At 38.4% G+C, this 20938-nt stretch overlaps 1 protein-coding gene across 1 annotated transcript in view; it reads left to right on the plus strand.

The window, feature by feature from the left end:
* Nucleotides 1–631: 631 nt before the first annotated feature.
* The window catches only part of KAT6A (lysine acetyltransferase 6A), a 26998-nt gene continuing 6691 nt past the window's right edge, over nt 632–20938 (plus strand). The window contains 15 exon segments of the mRNA XM_031063820.1: nt 632–678; nt 793–1563; nt 9061–9169; nt 9692–9807; nt 10058–10139; nt 10893–11028; nt 11735–12048; nt 13215–13333; nt 14227–14342; nt 15109–15250; nt 15682–15843; nt 16655–16748; nt 17975–18206; nt 19256–19466; nt 20114–20805. Of these exon segments, the coding sequence (XP_030919680.1) occupies nt 961–1563; nt 9061–9169; nt 9692–9807; nt 10058–10139; nt 10893–11028; nt 11735–12048; nt 13215–13333; nt 14227–14342; nt 15109–15250; nt 15682–15843; nt 16655–16748; nt 17975–18206; nt 19256–19466; nt 20114–20805 (3128 nt within the window). The 5' untranslated portion in view covers nt 632–678; nt 793–960.

Here is a 20938-nt window from a genome sequence, read left to right on the forward strand (position 1 = left end):
GTATGGTCACCTGTTACTTTGTCCTCAGGTGGTTTCAGTGGGCCTCATCAATATTGAAAATTATGTTGTATTTTTTCTGTGGCCTCTAAAAGTAGAGCATTTAATTGCAATCTCCAGCGGTCTTTTTTCACTTTTTTCCTTTATGGAACAACTGTCATAGCTTTTCTTCACAGATGGGAAACCCATGATGACACTCCTGAAAGTGCTCTGAAAGTTTCTTGCTGTTTGCTCAAGAGTCTTAGTTATTCCTATTTTTTGTCAAAGTTTCAGGCAGTGTCTTCCATGTGTAAAAATTAAGAGAGCTGCTGCTCTTTTAAGATGCTCGTTGTGGTTTTCTTTTTTCCCTCCAAATATTAATTTATGTTGTGCTCAGCAGTGAGACAAATCTTGCTATAGATGATGGGTCAAAATGGAAAGGACACTTTTCTCTAGGTTGTGTGGGGTAATTTTAGTGCTGAAATTCGTAGTGGGGTAATTAGTAGTGAAGATAAAATCTGAAATATTACTTCAGTATTTCAGAAATGTAATGGCTTAAAACTCTGCTATGTGTTTAACAAATTAACATTGTCTGCTGCTTTTTTTTTTCTTTGCTTCAAAACTCATTTTTTTAAAATGTCTCTCTTGTTTTCTTCTAGGCCTAACATTAGAGCTCTTTTGGTTGTGAGACCAGAAGCTCAGGTGAGATAATGCTGAAATCTTCATATATTTGTGTAAAACCTTTCTGTAAAGCTGTTATGGGATTTATTGGAAAGAGTATAGAAGTTCCTAATTGTTTTGTTTTCTTCTCTTCAGTGTGAAAACAAATAATGTTTGAGAAAGAAGGATTAATTCAGAACAGAAAACGTGTATGCTATGGTTAGCTGGTTCCCATCCTTCGAGGATCTGTTTTCTCATCATTTGAAACTCGTTCAGCATCAGGATAAAGGATAACGACTCTATGGATATACAGAATTCTTCACCATGGTAAAACTCGCCAACCCGCTGTACACAGAGTGGATTTTGGAGGCAATCAAAAAGGTAAAGAAGCAAAAACAGCGACCTTCAGAGGAGAGGATATGCAACGCAGTGTCATCTTCGCACGGTTTGGACCGCAAAACTGTTCTGGAACAGTTAGAGTTGAGTGTTAAAGATGGAACTATTTTAAAAGTCTCCAACAAGGGTCTCAACTCCTACAAGGATCCTGATAATCCTGGGAGAATAGCACTTCCCAAGCCTCGGAACCATGGCAAGTTGGATGGTAAACCAAATGTGGACTGGAATAAACTTATTAAACGGGCGATCGAGGGCTTGGCTGAGTCTAGTGGCTCATCCTTGAAGAACATCGAGCGCTTTCTGAAGGGGCAGAAAGATGTGTCTGCGTTGTTTGGAGGTAGTGCTGCCTCCATTTTTCACCAGCAATTACGATTAGCTGTCAAACGTGCTGTTGGCCATGGTAGGCTCCTTAAGGATGGACCTCTGTACCAACTCAACACTAAAGCAACCACTAATGCTGATGGGAAGGAGAGTTTTGAGTCTCTTTCCTGTCTCCCTCCAGTGTGTCTCCTTCCCCATGAAAAGGATAAGGTAAGACAGAGTTTTTGGATGATTGTTTTCTTGTGATTGATGGGATATGTCAATACAGAGTTGCAATTTGAGGCCAATAATCTTGAATGTGGTGTTAGAAGTTATTACTGTGTATTTAGGATCCCATTGTATCCAGTTTTCTAAACATGACAGGAAATGGACTGTAATTTGTGCTTTGGATCAGAAAATTGCAGATGGGCTGCTGTGGGAAATTTACAATTCTTCTGTGCAGTGGAACTGAAAGTATGGGAGCAGCCTTACTGTAGGTGTGCCAGCAAAACATAGGAAGGAAGCCTCCTCTCTGGAAGGTGAGATGGATTTTCAAAGCAAACTTGAGATGATCTTTTACTTTCACATTTTTATTTGACTGCCATTTCTTCTTTCTAGTTGAATTCAGGTAATGTAGTGAGGGACTGATTAGCAATTGCCACCTAATGCTGTCTTAGAGGCTTTCTTTATCATGGGTGAAGAACTTTCTGTTCCAGGACCTCTTTGTTGTGAAATAGGAAGAAACCTGGTCTAGTGGAAGGTGTGCCAAGGTTTTGAACTGGATGATTTTTAAGGTCCCTGCCCACCCAAACCATTCTATGATCTAGAGAGCGTGGAGATCCTGGTAGGAGCACTCAGGGACTTCTGTACCCTCTGCCCCCTCCTCTCTCCCCCATTTTAAATATATGTTCTTTATAAAAAACAAATAATTTCTCTGTTGCTTTCTCTTATTTTTTGTGGGTTTCCCCTCCTTTCTGCCATACTTCTGCATTCCTAAGGTCATTGATCCTTCCCTCTAACCTCAAGATAAAGGTGTTGGAGTGAAATTCATACCCAGTCAGTATCTTTTTATTCTTTCTGTTATTGTGAATGCAGAGTAGAACAGAAACTTGTCTTTGTTTACTGAAGATCAATTTGCCAGTGGTTCATATATTTGTGTTACTTGTCTCTAGGACATCTAGAATGTGAAAATTATTCGTTTTTATCCTAAAAAGATACATTTTTCAGCAGAATGGGACATTTTTGGTTGTTATAAATATCCAGTTCAGGGATGAATTCTTTGGGTGTGTCCTACTCATGGTTTTTGAAGTCAGCTTCACTCTGGTGAGAGATGCTTTAGTGATCTGTTAGGATTTGAAGATTTAAAACTGCTGTATGAGTCTTCTTCATAAAGAAAATAAAATCTGCACAGCTTCTTTATCACCAGTAAAGTTTCTCTGAAGTTCTGATTTAACTGTGGGAGCTTTACTGTGGACACAGTACTTAACTTGTCAGTTTGTTGTGCTGTGGGCTGGCTAAATGTAGGAAGTACTATGCTGAAAATTCCAGTGTTCTGTCTACAAATGTTTCTTATGTAAGTCCCCAACATAATGAAATCAGTATAGCTGTAAAATATTATGAAAAGTGGATATAGTGGCTGTGCATGTTATTAACACAGTATGTTTCACAGCCTACTCAGTCTTCTTGTAATGTGCTGAAACTCAGGAGCAGCTTGATATTCTTTGAGATTAATTGTTCCCTGTGCCGTTCTTAAAATGTTACAAATCAGAGTGGTGAATGGTAGTATGAGCTGCTATAAATACTGAATTTAGTCTGGGATTTGTTTTTTTGTCCCCCTGGAAAAATATGAATTTTGCAAGGTATTCTTTCAATAAATTCTTCTGAGTTTTTGTGTCTCACTGTGTTTAACCCTAGGTGTCTGCTCTCCATGTACCATCTCTGTGCTAGGTAACTCAGGCACAGTTTCATACTAGTCTGAAGTAATTTTGAAGATAAAATGTTAAAACATGTAGATTCTGCCAGCATGAATTGACTGGCACGTCGGTGGTGGCTCAAAGTTCCTGTTCTCCAGGATTTTTAAGACAGTTTATTTTTTAGTTTTGTTTTGTTCCTGGTTGCTTGCTTTTTTTTTCCATGCAGACAGTGCAATGACCTTCACTCTGCTGCTTTCTGTTAAATCTCAACCAGTTTATGCAGGTGGAGATGACATACTGTGCTAAGGTGATTTTTTTGATTTAGTGGGTTCTTGAGAGTGCCAAGGGATTTTTTCTCTTCTTTTTTTTTTTTCTCTTTAATGGAATATACTCAGTACAGATTCTTTGGGAGTATTGTGACAAGGTTTCCTTTGATTCTTAGGAGAGACTTGGCATTAACATGAACAAAAAGTTCAACCTCCCACCTGCCAATTGATGGCCTGACAGCATCTCCCCAGTCTATGTACTGAGCACGACAAAATATGGTCTAGAACAGCTCTTTGCATAGGCTGGGTCAGCTGTCCCAGCTGTGTCCCACTCCAGCACCCTGTGCCTCCTCACTGCAGGTGGGGTGAGAAGCTAAAAAATCCTTGGCTTTGGTGTGAGCCCTACTTGGCAACAACTGAAACATCAGTGAGTTATCCGGAGTATTCTCATCCTACAAAACACAGCACCACACCAGCTACTAGGGGAAGAATTAACAGGATCTCAGCCAAAACCAGGACAACTGTTTAATAGTTAATATAATATTACTACAATGCAATAATTACTTTGAGGGACTGCTACAACACAATAATATTTAATACTGTTGAAAAGCAAGGAGCTCTTTCCTGATACACCATCATGAGGAATTTAAGACCTGCACCTTACTACAGCTTAAGGGTGAATGCCCTAAAGATAGCTTGCTCTGCTTTTATTTTGTTGACACTTTTACAGAAATAATCTTTTGTAAAGTCATTATTATTAAAAAAAAAAAGCAATAACATATCAGCTAACTGAAGGAGAAATGGAAATAATTGCTCCATGTGTTAGAAGTTCACAGAGCATCTGAAATTTGATCTCAGGACAACAGTAGGACTGTTTCTTCCTCAATTAGAAGGAAAATACAGGTGGTATATTTGATATCCATTTGCACTGTCCTTGAAACTATCTTTCATGACAGTTAAAACCGTCTGTGACTGCAGCAATCTTTAAGTAAATGTCTTAGTATTGTCCTGCAGTACAGGTGAGAGTTTAAAGCCAAAATTCAGGAAGTGCTTCCTAAAAAAAAAAAAAAAAAAAAGAGAGGAACTTCTGTGGCTGAAAAGTAGGAGTAATATTTAAAGCAGATTCCCTGTGCTGCTGTCTTGCATGTTCTTTATGGTGTGTCTGTTTCCTACTTTTGTGTTGCTGTTTATATCTGTTGGTATTTATCAATCAGTTTAACTGTGCACTGTTTTACATGCAGCATCCTTCAGGCCTTCCTTCCTCCCAATAGTAGATCCCAGTGTGCATTCAGAAACTCACATGAAGCCAAACTTCTTGTATCTTTTTGGGAACTTCATATGCTATGAGGGCATGCTAGTTGTTTGGGAGGCCTTTAAGCATGCAATAACTATTGCTATATTGTGCCTCTTTAAAGTTAGTAATTGTTAATTCCATGTCTTAAATGAAACAACTGTCCAGTTACTGTAAAGAGGTTATTTTTGGATTGATTTATGTGGGGTGGAGTACATAAATGATCTGCAACTAGAACACTGTAATTACATATTGAGAGCTCACCCATCTCTCCAAGGGCACTGTTCAAGCTTAGGCTCTCAGCTGGAGGAGGATTAGGATTCACTCTCTTCCAGCTGGTTCTGGGGAAGAGAAGTCTGTAGTTCTGTCTAAAAAAACCTTGTTGTTGATAACAGATGGCCTCCATCTGTACCCTGTGTAACTCTGGAAACCCAAGTGTTAAAATATTACTTTGAACTTTATTCACTCAATTAGTGAACAGGTGAAGCAGCTTGTAGTAATTGAGCAAATCTAAGGAAATCCTAAATACTGTTGCCATGGACAATGGATGTTATGAACTGATGCATTCAGTGTGGATTGGGGCTGAGTGGCACCAGAGTCATGATAACTTAGAGGCAAAGCTTGTCACTCTGGGAGGACATCAGATGTTACGAGAAGTGCCTGTGTCAATGGGTACTACTGTGGAGGAAGTATTTTTAACAGTGTTCTCTCCATTTTGTGCTCAAGGTGGTAAAGTTTAAAAAGCTGAATAGGATTTGGTCTCAGGGTTGAACTTGTGTGGGTGTCCTGGGTAAACCACAAGTAGCAGCCTTGAATCAGGTAGAGCTCTTTAATGTGCGTGAAACACTCATTGACAGTTCCCTTTGTGTCTTCTCTGATATCATGTTTATGGGAGGCCCTGCATTCTGTTAAATACTTTTTTCATTTTCTAACTGAAGTATTTTCCATTCTTTTATGGATGCTGCTAATCTTGAAGTAAAGCAGTGTACAGTATTTAAAGACAGAATAATTACCTCTATGCACAAACATTACTTAGGTTTTAAGAAAAATCTTACCCTCAAAGTAATTTGTTATTTCTAGAAATCAAAGTCAATATTGAAGTTCCTTATTTTTTGTGACCATCTAAGAATTGTGAAATGCAAGGTTTTTTGCAGTGAGAGGAATTGAGATTTCAGCTTGCTCTTGATTCGAGTGGTGTCTTTTTCTTTTGCAGCTGTGGAAGGCTGTGACTTCCTAGAAATAGCTTTTGATCTAAAATAGAGTAATATAATCATCTGTCACTCCCAAGACAGCATCCTGTATTATCTCAAAAATTATAAAGTTGGGACAAAGTGTAGGTGAGAGCTTACAGGATATAACTTTGGGTGAAGAAAACTTCAGTAGCTTGAACTCCTGAATCAGTGTCAAGTGAAGGGAGTTTCTTTAAACTGCAGAGAAGGAAATCTGAGCCTCTCTCTCCTCACTGCCCTGAGTTTGCAGTCAGGAAGTCTTGGCATGTGATTCTGATTGTGACTAACAAATCTTGAGTAGTTTTAATCCTCTGATTAGAGAACTTGTTAGTTCTGAGAAGGTTATTTAACAATTGACTGCCTAAGCATTTCCAATTGACATTCTGTGAAGGTTTTACCATGTGCATATCTGATAGTAAGATAATTTCTTTCGTTTCAATGTCAGCCCCAGATACCATTCACATTTTTTTGCATTGATTTCCAGATACCAATAATCACTGCAGAAAATTCAGCCAGTATATACCTCATTAATATCCAAGCTATTGGCCTTTGCACTTGACTCTACTCTTGTAGCAGCATTTTGGATTTTTTCAGAGTTGTATTAGTCCTTCTTCAAACAGCAGCACTTATTTTAAATGTTCTTTAATTTTTCTATTTAAATTACTGTATGTGTTTCTCTTACATTTGTTTTAATGTAGTCTCGTGTTTTAGGCCATCGTTCTGCCATATAAATACATTTCTTCCTTACAAGTGAATTGGAGACAATATCCCTTTACACAGACAAACATATGTGTTTGTGTTATGTTAATAGCTTTTCTTGGGTGTATTAAAATATATTTAGCATTGTTTTCTTGAGTAAGAACAGTATTTTAAGGGATTTCTTTTTCTATTCTTAGTTGCTTTATTTTTTTCCTTCACTATACAGTCTCTATTAAGAGCTGTGATTTGGTAACTTCTATAGAAGAAGGGTTAGTTACCAACCATTGCTGCTACAAGTTGATATTATTTAATAGTATTTCCTAAATTCTGCAGTTTTCTCTATATACAGCAAAAAAGCCTGCACGATTTGTAAAATTACTGTGACAATATGAAATTCATTGGTTCTGATTTTATTGAGGCACGGAACTGAAGCAGTTTTCCTCTCCAGCCACTGATCCAAAAGGCATGGAATCCAGGCTTTGTGATGCTGTGCTCACTGAAACATGTTTCCTCACGTTTAAAATAATTTTTTTTCCTGTGGTGTAGGTTGTACTTTCCCTCTGTCTTTTCTGGTTCATCTGCTCTTGCCAGGAGCTACAGCTTTTGAGGAAGAATGGGCAACAGAATTGGGCTGTTTGAAGTGAGGAGTAATGATTTGTCACTTGCTTAAAAACAGACACACAAAAAAACTTTATCTAGTGTGAATTCTCAGAAGCCATCTACCATTGCTTCTAGGGGGCTCACATTCAGGGGATCTTAAAGAGCAAAGCAAAAAAAAAAAGTTGGTGTGAGTGTTTGTGTTTCTTTTATGCTGATTTAAATTCTATACCCACTCGATTCCAACCACAATAACTACCAGAAGCATATATGTGAAGATGGGACAAAGATAGTTCTGGTATCTAGTGAGCCTCAGATGGTATTAAAACATCTGTGAAGCAAAGTGCTTTAACATTACTGGCAAGTGACCATTGTGACATTGTGGCTGCACACTTGACTGTGAGTTTTGAGGCATTTCCTAACCTCACTTTTCCTAACTTAAGAAGACTACAAAGCAGATGGGTTCGCCAAAAATGAGATTGTAAAGTTACTACGCACCCGTTTTTCCTTAGGCGCTTCTCCCTAGTCGCCTTTAGGAGAGCACACAGTCTGAGAATCTTTAAGGCACATTTGGTTTCTAGAAACCCTTTGTATAGTAACAACATGTGCAGAGAGGCTGGCAGGCTGTAAGACACTGTCAGTCCAATTTGTTCTGGCTCCCTCCCTCACTGAATCTGGTGACATCACACAGATAGATGTGCTTGCAAGCAAAACAGCAGAAGGAGTTGAATGTCTGCCAAAAATTTGCAGTATGAAACTGAGCTGCCTGTTTCCAGTCTTGTTTTCACTAATCTTTCATTGTGTGCTTGCATTTTTCACTTGCCAGGATGTTCTTTGCTGAACAAACACAGCAGCAGAGAAAACTCTCCATACTTAGCATAACAGTCTCACACAGAAGCTTTGGAAGAGTAGCCTGATCTCCACGTTCAAAATTGTTCCAATTTAATTAATTACTCTAAAACATTCTGAATTCTAGTAGAGCCTTCCCCCAAACTGTAGATGTTTTGGGTTTTTTTAAAATGTGGCAAAGTGTTTGCTTGCAGCTTGCTGGGGTGGTAAATACAGGAAACATTGAAGCTGTGGAGGATGGTCTTTGATCTGGTTCTTCCAAACCTAGACAGTGTTACATGTGGGCATCCAAATTTCAGGCACTGTGGGGATGAACAGAGTATGCTAAAACAGAAAAGAACTACTATCTTAGGCTATTGACTGTCTATAAAACTCTCTTTGATGGAATAAATTGCTCGTGCACTTCCTGGAGAGGATATGTGAAATAATTTTATTTTTCCCTGAAAAATTGCATGAGTGTTAGAGCTTTCCTTTCCAAAGGTAGAAGGTACAAGTAATTCCTGAAATCTTGATTCCAGAGAAACGGAAGCACTGATTGACCCTTCATACACAAGGGTTTTTCCCCCAGTAAACCTGATACTGGCTGGAAGCAGCTAGCTGTCTGGCACCTGAGTCCAGTCATGAACAGAAAAAGAACAATTTTCTGCAGGAAGATTTTATTTTAGTTTTTTGTAACAGTGTTAACAGTTGAACATTTTTTGTACTTCGGAGTAGAGTACTAACTTCAGTTAGTGCTGTATTGAATGTGAGAACCAGATAAAATCTTTGAGACATGATGTGTATTACATCATATTTATGTGATATATAAATGTCTGTGCCATTTTGTGTATTACAGTTTTCTCCCTTGAGACACTCAGTGCTCTTACTGTCTGTTTTCCTCACAGCCGGTTGCTGAACCAATTCCAATTTGCAGTTTCTGCCTTGGTACAAAAGAGCAAAATCGGGAGAAGAAACCTGAAGAGCTCATCTCTTGTGCTGACTGTGGCAACAGTGGTAGGTGACCATTCACAGGTTTTATCCTCTTCCCTTGAGACAGAAAAGCTGCTCCACTGCCTGGTGCTGCCCCATGCACAGAGGGAGTGTGCATCTAGTAAGAATCTTGCCATTTAAGATAGAAATACAGCCTAAAATACAGGTATAGTTCTGTTAAATCTTAGGTTAACTTAGCTGCCTCCTCTGTGGAAGCCTGGCTTAAAAACTCATTTGGCTCCTGGAAGTTTTTTTGTGGTTTTTTTTTTTAATGTGGCAATGAAGACCAGTTTCACCATGTTTCTCAGTTCAGTTATGAAGAATTATCTTTGGGGTTTTTTTGTGTGTGGGCCTACTGTTTGCTATCTAGGGCATTGGTTTGTGTTATAAGGGTAAGAATAGAAGCACCTAAAAATAGGAGGATCTGGATAGCCAAAATTCTGCATGGGAATACATCATTGATTAAATAGTCTCTACCTGAGCTATCTATGGCCATTAACAGAAGTATAATGATTTTACCAGTAACATTTTCTCTTTTTTCTCTAGGCCATCCGTCCTGTTTGAAGTTCTCTCCAGAGCTGACCGTGCGAGTGAAAGCCTTGCGATGGCAATGTATTGAATGCAAAACATGCAGTTCCTGTAGAGATCAAGGAAAAAATGCTGTGAGTACAGTGAAGTGTGGATTGAATGAAGTGGATACCAGTTTTGTGGGTGTTATATTCAAGTACAAAATAAAATTATATTAGAGGCAAATATCTGCTGCTTTTATTTTAGTCTGGTACTCTTTCTGAGACCTGTGAAATGCCTTGAATTGTAGTTGAAAATTATGTGCCTGCTCTCTGAAATAGTGGCAGGTTAATGGAGGGCTTGATGCTGATGCACATATAAAAAGAGAGATTCTGTCTTCAACAGGATAACATGCTATTTTGTGACTCCTGTGACCGTGGCTTTCACATGGAATGCTGTGATCCTCCTCTTACCAGGATGCCAAAAGGTGAGGACTTTGTGGTGAAAAGGATAATTTAAGATGGTGTTGGAAGAGATCAGTGGGCAGGCAGTACTTCCACTTATTTGGTCCTCTTTTATCTACATTTAGCTCATTTTTGTATGGAATTACCTTTCAGGCATTAGAAACCAAAGGGTCAGAACTTCACATCCAGGTTTTTTCGCTGTTTCCTGTACGTTGCTCTCTGTGAAGGATTTAAAAAAAATAATTCCTGATGTTTGAAGGAATAGAAGTGATCCCTACAGATTAAGATGATCTGCTTTCGTTTGCATGAAGAGCCTTGTACAAAAGAAAGAGATGGTTCCTATGTTTTTGAAGTGATACCCATTTGGACAGTAGAATATTCTGGACAAATGAACTTCTCTTTCCAATCAGACAGCAGATTATCTATGGAAGATTCTTCCTTGGCAGTTAGAAGAAAACTTCTGTATATAAGATAGTTGGAAGACGTATAGTCACAAGCAGATAATGGGATAACTAACCATTTAATTATGGTTTTCTGATGATGTACTGCCAATTAAGGAGACTTTGTTTGTGTTTGGAACTCTTTGGGGGCAGGGCTTGAGTTTAGATTGTTGAAGCATACCCGTAATTCTTCTTACACATATGTGTGATAATCAGTGCCTTTGGTACTGTTCCTCCCCTTAATCTCAGAGATTCCTACCCAGAATCTCTGTATTTCTCCCTTTTGTCCTTTATAGATGTCTTTTGCATTCAGTGATGGAGACTTTTGTCTTATAGGTATGTGGATATGTCAAATATGTCGACCACGGAAGAAAGGAAGAAAACTTTTACAGAAGAAGGCAGCCCAGATAAAAAGACGCTATGCTAACCCAATAGGACGTCCTAAAAACAGGTTAAAGAATCAAAACACAACGTAAGTCTCTACAAGGAAGAGTAAGATGTGAAATTCTGTAGGACAGGAGGTATTTCTAAAGTCTCTAGTCTACTTTGTGAGAAGTTTTCTTTTACTATTAAGAGCTGTTCATTACAGATTTTCTGAAAAGGGCTGTGAAAGACTAGAAGTAACCTTAGTGCTTCTTTTGGCCAAGATTTTTTACTCTTTGTAGTAATTCACTATTTATTTTTGAACTATTCCTTATAGTCATAGACAAATTTTGCTATTCATGTGATCTCTTTTGCTGGATGGCTTCCATTTCAATAGAATTTTAAAGTTTAGAGTCTTAAAGATTGCAGCTGGTTGGAGAGCAATGGTGTTTTCAGCTAAGGTGACCATCAGTGGTAACTATGGCAAACGACAAGTGTAAATGTTTAATGATTGCATAAATTGAAGCCTTCTGTGCAATTTATTCTGGTTACTGATTTTAAAATCTAGTGTTTTGTTAAATTTGGTGAAAATCTATTTTTTATACTGAAATTAGTTTGACATAATTTTCAGTGTAGAGAAAAACAGTACAACACCTTCCACTGAGATGTTTAAATCCTGGTACACAGACTCTTGATGACTCCCATATTATTAAATTCTTCAGCTCAGGTTCTGTGTGGTTGATAAATAGGTAGAGAAGATGATAGGCCACCTTACCATATCTTTTGACTATATTTTTCCCTTTCTTATCTTTTAGATCGAAAGGTCCTTTCAGCAAAGTTCGCACCGGTCCTGGTCGGGGTCGGAAGCGTAAAATGGCTCTGTCCAACCAGTCAGCATCATCAGAAGGAGGTTACCTGGAACAGACAGATGTCTTGGACTTCTGCAGAGATGGCAGCAACACCTTGAAGTTTAACAAGAAAACCAAAGGGCTTATAGATGGCCTTACTAAATTCTTCACTCCTTCCCCTGATGGACGAAAAGCTCGAGGAGAAGTGGTCGACTATTCTCAGCAGTATAGGATCAGGAAAAAGGGTACCAGGAAACCTAGCACTTCAGAATGGCCCACAGGTAAAGATTTTTCACCCTGCCAATGTAAGTATCCTGTATACCAAGCAAATGTTCCAAGGCTAGGATGTTGAACTGACTGGAATTGTTAGAGGCTGGAAACTTTGAGCTGAAAGTTTACACTGGAATGAACTTACCTTTGGTACATTGAGGTAGAAGATGAGCTGGAAAAAGGAAATGATCCTAGAGACCTTAGCCTCTCTATATGTGATGGCAAGGTGTTGTGAGGGATTAAATGATTACAGTGAGGTAGAATGCCCATTGGTAAGGAGGCATTTGCAGACAACCTAGGAAATTTGATAAATAATGTCACGTTTGGAAGAAATAACATAGGCAGTGGTTCATAAGAATTAAGAGCAGCAAGGTAGAATTATGAAATGGAAAACAGATAACTAAAACCAGTCTGACAGACCCCAGGAGTTTCCAATCTATGGATGCATGCAAACGTTCCTTAATTTTCTCAGCCACAGAGGAGCCTGTTTGTGGAGCTTAACATCTCCCTGCTGAAAACTATCCCTTCCTTTTGGAATACAGTTCTGCTTTCCTTGGTTTTTTTTAGCTTTTCTGTGCTTGGACCTTTATTTAATTTCTGTATTCAGAGTTGGATGGTCCATTGTTGGATGGTCCTGAGTTGTTCCTAAGCAGGCATTGGGAAATATTCCACAATAAAATACTGTGTTTGCAGCTTTAGAATAGTTACCTGCCTTAACCTGGCTGGTGCTGGAAGAACAGCAATGTGACTTAATGCTTTAGGAGTGAGGTGAAGTGTCTAAAGGGTTTTGTTGGGTTTTTTATTTAGGTTTGTTTGTTTGTTTTTGTTGAAGGGGTATTTCTAAGGTGAGCAATGTAGGTGTCCTGGTTTTGGTTTTAAATAGTTGTGATCCTTGTTTGTGAAAAACAGACTTAGTGGCAAACCATTCATGCCTTCATGGTACTATGAATATCTAGGTGGTGACATTTGGACCAGCTTAAATGTAGAGCAGTACTACTTAGATGGTCCCAAATCTAGAAGCTGTTCTTCCTTTGTGATCCCAAATCTGAATAGAAAATCCCATCACAAAACCCTGGCCCGGTGTGTGAATGCAGCCAGGTGCTGTTTGTCACTGCACTAAAAGCAAATACTTTTTTTTGTAAATGTGTGTGAAGACAATTTTCTCTTTCATTTACAGACAATCAGGATGGCTGGGATGGAAAACAAGAAACTGAGGAGCGTTTTTTTGGAGGCCAGGATGTCTTGAATGAAAAAGACATGGAGTTGTTTCGAGATATTCAAGAACAAGCACTGCAGGTAAAGTTAAATTTTCAGTACTCATGGAGTGTTCTCATTTGTTAGTAACTGCAGTCCAGGTGGTTCATATTATAATATAATACTTGGATTTCTGTCTTTCTGTGAGTGACAGTCTTTTGAGATAAAATCTTCATGAGTTGAGAAAGCATTTGTTTTCTTTGAAAGAAGAGCATTTAGTATCCTTGCTTTTCATTGCTATAAAATACACAGTTACTATCAGAGGGATGGGGGAAATAAAGGTTGTAAGTAAATACTGAAATAAAATACTAAATACTAAAATACAATACTAAATACTAAAATAAAATACAGTCTAAAATGCTGTATTTTCTGTTTTTTTCTTCTAATAAATGTGAGGTTTTTCTTGAATTCCTCAGCACTTGTGATGATGAGGAGGTTGTTCCATCCTGAGTGTTGGTTTGGTAGCTGCTCCATTCACAGTTGTCCATCTAGTCTCAGAGCTGGGAAGACACTAATGTGTGATGTTAAACACTTTCATATTCTAGTTTTTAACCTCAGGAGCATTTTATGTTTCTGTTCTTCACTATTGAAATAACAAGTAAGAAAAATACAAGAAGACTCAAAAACGATTGTATTAAACTTCATTTTCTACTAATTTGTATTTAAAACTATGACATGCAACACTGTGAATGGTAGTGGGGATACATGGTATGATAATGTTTGTTAATTCTTTCTTTTTGTGAATCACATGGTTGCTTGAAATGTGACTGGTGCTGGTTTTTAGTGTCAGAGAGCAACATCTGCATCTTCCTAATTACCAGTGAGTTCAAGCAGGATGGACTGTCTAGATAAAAATGTTTTAATTTATTTAATCTTAAAAGTCTTTCACTTGGAAATTCATGAAAAAAACCAAGGGTTTTTTTCCCCTTGCATAGAAAGTAGGGGTGACTGGGCCTCCTGATCCACAAGTCCGCTGCCCTTCTGTTATAGAATTTGGCAAATACGAAATCCAGACCTGGTACTCCTCCCCATATCCACAGGAATACTCAAGGTGAGACTCTTCTTTGTTCTTCTTCAGTCTTTATGGCAAAGCTGTACTCCAGCAGGCGTAGAAATCTGGTGGTTCCTACATTTTGGTGTCTGAAATATTTCTCTGCTGTGCTGCACATATAGTTGCTTTGTTTTCTTGCTTAAGAACTTTGCAAATTGTTTAACCTGCATTCTCTTTGACCTTTATTGAGAAAGAGGAATGACTTTTAAGGGCTATAGCTAGAGGAAGAAAATTAAGTGAAACTCTTTATTCTGCCATTTAATAAGAACATGAGGAATTATTCCAGCTGTACACACTACAGTATATAAATGGAGTTAAAACACAAGAATTTTGGGATACTTGCATTCCAGTTGGCAGATGGGTGGGTGGTGATGTGACCCATCACTCAAGGGTATGTACAGACAGCTGGGATGTTGTCTGTGACAATGAGGAGAAGAAGAGAATAGGAACTATTTATCTCATCCATCCTTGGGAAAACTGGGAGGGCTTACTGTTTTTTTTTCCTAGGATTTTAATACATTTCTTCTGGCATAACTTAATGTAAATGTAATTATGCAAGGCATTAAAGGCATTTTTAATATGCATTTGTTACAGAATAAGTGTCATGACTTTAACTATGGTAATGTGGTTTTGCCCTCATTAGCACACACACAAGGTGAGTGTATATTGGGTTTGTTTTCATCAAGCTCTCTGTCAGCAGCAGTGAGAAAGTTTATACAAAAATCTCTGTCTTCAGTCTCTGTTCTTTCTTTATCTTTGCTTACAGGCTACCGAAGTTGTACCTTTGTGAATTCTGTCTAAAATACATGAAAAGCAGAACTATTCTCCAACAGCATATGAAAAAATGTGGGTGGTTTCATCCTCCAGCCAATGAAATTTACAGAAAAAATAATATATCAGTCTTTGAGGTAAGTTAGAAAATGAAGCTATAAATTAGGGTCCTCAACACCAAATCCTGTGATGAATTTTTCATAGTCCTAAACATTTTCCTTCTTGAAACATTGAAACTCCTGAGTTTCCAGAAGTGAAGAACAACAAGCAAGCAGCCAGTAGGAACTGACCTTGTGTATAGATTATTCATCACAGAATAAGACTATAAAAATCTGGGGGTTTTATTTTAACAAAAATTAATTTTAAGCTGTCTCTTAAGCTATTGAGTGTAACAGTGACTTGGTCACAGCCTCTGTTGTGTGGAAATTTTAAGTTCTTTGAGATGCTACCTGTGACAGAGAAGTCTTCTGTCATGTTAGGACATATCAAATGTACAGGGATTCTTGAGTGAAGCTTGTCCTTACATAGCAGCAAATGGAATGACAGAACTTTTCCTCATGTCTCTAAGGTTGATGGCAATGTCAGCACTATCTACTGCCAGAATTTGTGCTTGTTAGCTAAACTCTTCTTGGATCACAAGACTCTCTATTATGATGTGGAGCCATTTCTTTTCTATGTGCTGACACAGAATGATGTTAAGGGCTGTCACCTTGTTGGCTACTTTTCCAAGGTGAGTATTTGGGTATGAATTGTTTGGTCTGATGAGCAGTGCTGCTTTGGATTCTTTAAATTGTTGTCATTTAGCCTCTTGCATTTTATATAATAAATTATGTAATGCAGGTACAGACAGCTGTTGTAACCAGGTTTTATTTATATTGCATTTGGAGACCACCAGTTAGTAAACCCAAATTTCCTGTAATATTGAATAGCATATACTTTGCTAAGGAACTTGTACTGCAGCTTAGTGGCTAAAAGAACTTTTCAAATTATTTCCTGCTCTTGGTGGAGATTGGCTACTACTGTTTGTGAGATAGAACTGCTTGGTAATTCTGTTTATCTCACCTTTTGTTCTATACATACATTGTTTTCCAAACAAGTTTGGCAACTTTGCAATGATTTGAAGCCTTTTATTTTTTTTTTTTTTTAGAGGGAACAGGGCCAAGATTTCAGATAGAAGTTTTCTTAAGGTTTTTATCCTTAATTATTTCAATTATTTTAAAGCAGTTTTATTTGAAGCTTTTTCTTTAGTGTTCAGAACAGCAGATATGAGACTAGATTTTGGTATGTTATGCTTGTAACATTTAAGGAATCACTGGAATATTGCAGTCTTTTGCAATGACTTTTCTGTTTTTCTTATCTGAAATGATGGTAGAGCTTTAATTTTATCTCTTCAAAGTCTTTCCTTGGCTGTATCATTCCTAAAAAACTTTGGCTTCCTATCTTAGTTTTTGATATAGAGCTACTTAGTCACTCTTACAGAGGAACTTACACTATTTCTTACTGATCTGTTATTTCAATATGATGCTTTTTTTTTCCAACAGGAAAAACACTGCCAACAGAAGTACAATGTTTCCTGTATAATGATTCTTCCACAATACCAGCGTAAGGGCTATGGCAGGTTCCTAATTGACTTCAGTAAGGAACTTTTTCTTTACTTTTTTCAATCTGTCTTTTCATATTTTAAAGGACTTAACAGTAGAAGCAGGTATTCTTCAAAAGAAAACACATCTCAGGACAAAGGCTTTAAAGCTCACAAAATTATCTGAACTTCACCATTTACTCTTTTTGTTGAAACTTCGGCTCTAAAGACAAATTGATCATTTTCCCCTTAATTCCAGTGTTTTCTGTGTAAGCAGCTTAAGGTAGAAACTAAAGGCAAGTATAGTGATTTTTTAGTCACAGAAGCTTGTCTTGTGCATGTAGTTCCTTGTACGGAAAGCCAGCTGTAAGACTGCATGGTCTGTGGAAATCTTCAGCAGCTTGATTAGGTGAATAAATGTCTTAAGCAAAACTGTCTTGCATTTTAATTTCATTTTGAGAGCAATAAAACCGGACATACTTAAGCTCTGAATACTCAAATAATTCTGATATTCGTGTGTATCTCTGTAATTTCATGGGAAACTTCCTTGTAACTGTACATTGTTTGTTGTTTATTAATACAGCTCTCCCTGTGGACATACAAATTTTAGAGTTCAGAGGAAAACCCTACTGGTAGAATTATATTAGAATGGTGTCTTTTTTAGATAAGTTTTTGTTCTCCTGAAATTACTGGTGAAGCAAAAGAATTCGAGGATGTATCTTGAGAAATGAACAAATGCAGGTTATGGTGGAGCAGCAGTGAAAAGGCACATTTGTCATCTTTAATCCATCTCCCTTTGTCTCCCTGGGTAGAATATAAACCTTGGCCTTTATTGAACCTGTGCAATGTATCAAAGTCTTAAATTTATGAAATCTCTGCAAATAGAGCTTGGTACTCTCCAGTATGGTCCTGAAGTTTGACAGTAGAGAATTTTCAAGAAAATTATTAGTTGTATTAATTTTAAGAGTGTGTTTTTCCTCTGTCATTTCCAAAATTGCTATTGCAATTGTGCTTCAGGCTTGGTGTAATTTCTGGGTAGACACCTGCTGCCATCTCGTGGCATTACCTATAGTCAGAGTTCAGGAATGTCTTACTCCATCACTGAATAACAGGAGTTTAAACAACAAATAAAAAATGGGCCCAACAACTCAAAGTATCCTTCAGAGTTGTCATCTACATCTTGTAGGCAGCACTAAGCTATTTTTTGAGGCCTTTGTAGAAGTAAGGGTAGAAACAGAAGCTAATATTTTGAATTTTTTTTTTTTTCTTCTGTGTCTTTTAGGTTATTTGCTTTCAAAGCGTGAAGGTCAAGCAGGATCACCAGAGAAGCCCCTGTCCGACCTGGGGCGCCTGTCCTACATGGCTTATTGGAAAAGTGTAATATTGGAGTGCCTTTATCATCAACGTGACAAGCAATTAAGCATCAAGAAATTGAGTAAGCTGACTGGAATCTGCCCTCAAGATATCACTTCCACTCTGCATCACCTACGAATGCTTGACTTCCGTAGTGATCAGTGAGTACAGGAGTCCCATTGTAATCCCAAATGCCTTCAGATGTATTTCCTTGAAATTTAATGGTGTTTGAAGACAAGTCACATCTAATAAACTTGATTTTGCTAAAGATTTCAGTGTCCAAATACTATGGTACTCATGTGCAATGCAAGAATCATTCCGTGCCAAAGCTGGTTCAGATGTCCAGCTGTGTAGCACTGCAGATGTGGAATTTTGAGTGATTTGCTGCTGTGAGAGAGAGCGAGTTGGTTTCTTGGTCATGTTTTCTTGGTATCCCTCAGCCAAATCAGTCTAATACACTCACAAAGAACAGCAACTTCCCTTCTCTAGAGGCAGATCTGCTCCTTATTTTCAGTCAGTGAGCAGACAGTTGGTTCCCTCCTTTTCCCTATGTCTCAAAAATGCCATAAACTGTGTGGATTGACATGGAATGTTTGAAGAGTGGGACAGATCACTGGGAGAGATGAAGTGTGTTGGTATGGAATAGAGGTAGCTTGCTTGCTCAGCTGACAAGTCAGGTGGAGTACTGGGAATTAGTCTTGTTTCAGACCATAGCAGTTTGGTGAGTGGGGTTGTATTCTTTTGTGTTGAAACTTATTTGGAAGACTTGAGAATAGTTTTATGTTCTCATCTCCCAGTATACCTTTAACTCGTGATATTTCTCTCAGACTCTTAAAATGCACTATGGTAGTGGGACTGCAACTTTTCTTGAGGAGTCCTTTTATTTCTCTTCAGTGGCTTTCACCTTATATTGCCCATTCCCCAAATGATATACCCCCTGCCCATAATAAAAATGATACTCTGCAGCTGAATGTTACCCATGGAAGGATAATGACTTCACCATTAACAAGAAGTGGGAAGAATTTTAACATTCCCTCAGTTGTGAGATGATACTCAAATAGTACTATTTGAATGAGTTTCTGTTCTCTCTGAAGTTACTTCTGGCAGCAATGATTGAGAGAAATATATTTTCTGTAATATATCTGTTTCACATGGTAATATGTACGGTATGTCACCTGTTATTGATCAGAATATTATTATTGCTGTTCAGATTTGTGATCGTTCGTCGTGAGAAGCTCATCCAGGAGCACATGGCAAAGCTTAGAACGAACGTCCGACCCATCGATGTGGATGCAGAATGTCTGCGTTGGACGCCGGTTATAGTTTCCAACTCAGTTGTCTCTGAAGATGAAGAAGAGGAAACAGAGGATGGGGAAAATGAAGAGCAACAAAAGCAGAAAGAAAAGGATCCAGAGACCAGTGTAAGAGTGAATCTCTTAGTCTTATTTCTGTGTGGCATGTGGCTTTTGGAGGCAGCGCTAACAAAATTTCAAACGTGAAGCTTGTGCATTTGTCGTAATCATAAAAAGCAATGCAGTCATGGTCAGTTTATGTATCTTTGCAGTTTCAGATTAGAAAATAAAACTCGAGAAAGTATCAAGGCATAGTCTAGAGAGCAATCCTTGAAGGGGTTGCACTCTTGCATCAGGTGGAGAGCACTGAGTAGAATACTAAGAGGCAAATTATCTGCTGTTACTGTATTTACATTAAACTAATGGTGCATTTTAATGGAAAAGTAGCTTCAAGTTTTTTTCATACTTTTTTCTTGAAAATTTGCATAAATACTGTGTTTGAATGTAGCAAGGTGAAGTCAGCATTCTGGCACACCACTGAAGTGGCTTGTTGGGAAGCTAAGTGAGGTAAATTATCACCTCTGAGGAAAGGAATAGCAATTAGCACTACATTAATCTCTTAAAGGTCAAATCTTTTTTTAATCCTGGGGTTTTAAAAGTCAGTTTTGTTAAACTTTTCTGGCTTTTTCCTCAAACACTTTTGTGGAATCAAATTCAGGGTAGACGTTTATGCCGAAATCAGAAGTGTGAAATCTATTTGTTTTTATTTAAATCAGATGGTAAAATCTGTGTCATGGGAGAAGAAAGAGCAAGAGCCTTACTCACCAACAGAGAGTGAAAAAAAGCCAGACATCGTCGCTCCGGCCAATTCTGCACGACCAAACAAGCACATTTTTTCCCTGGATAGTCTTCCTGCAAACAGTCAGCCGTCACGAAGAGGCCGATGGAACCGCAAGAGCAAAAAAGTTCATGAGCCCTTTTGTGAGAAGGAGCCAGCATTGCCCATCGAGGAGAAAACAGCAGTTCCCAGTGGACGGTGCAGTGAATGTGAGGAAAAGTCAACAGCCTCACGAGGCCGGTGCAGTGACTGTGAGGAGAAGTCAGTGGCCTTGCAAGGAAGATGTGGTGAATGTGAGGAGAAATCTCCAGCCTCCAGAGGCCGGTATGCTGAAGATGATGAAAAATCTGCAGCTTCCCAGGGACAGTATGGCAAAGGTGAAAAATCTGCAGTTCCCCATCGGCAGCACAGTGAAGCTGTGGAAAGGTGGAGGGGCCAGTTGAAAAAGAACACAGAGCCACTGAAGTGTAGATTCCCAGAGGACTGCGACAGATTGCCCCGGCGCTACAGTGATAGTGACAGGGGACTTCTGAGGTGTTTTAGTGAGAGCAGTGAGGAGGAAGATGATGAGCCTGTGAGTCCTCGATCAAGCTCTCCACCTGTTCTCACCAAGCCAACATTGAAACGAAAGGTGTGTGCCTTGGTTCTTGTTCTTTTTGACTGTTATCCAGTCAGTTTTGTCTGGGTGTTAGGACTTTGTGAAGGATGGTGCAGTTCACAAGGTCTGTATTAAGTGTACATGGAGCACACGTTCAGTGTTCCA

This window comes from Geospiza fortis, unplaced genomic scaffold (genome assembly GCF_000277835.1).
Source record: "Geospiza fortis unplaced genomic scaffold, GeoFor_1.0 scaffold417, whole genome shotgun sequence".
NCBI lineage: Eukaryota > Metazoa > Chordata > Aves > Passeriformes > Thraupidae > Geospiza > Geospiza fortis.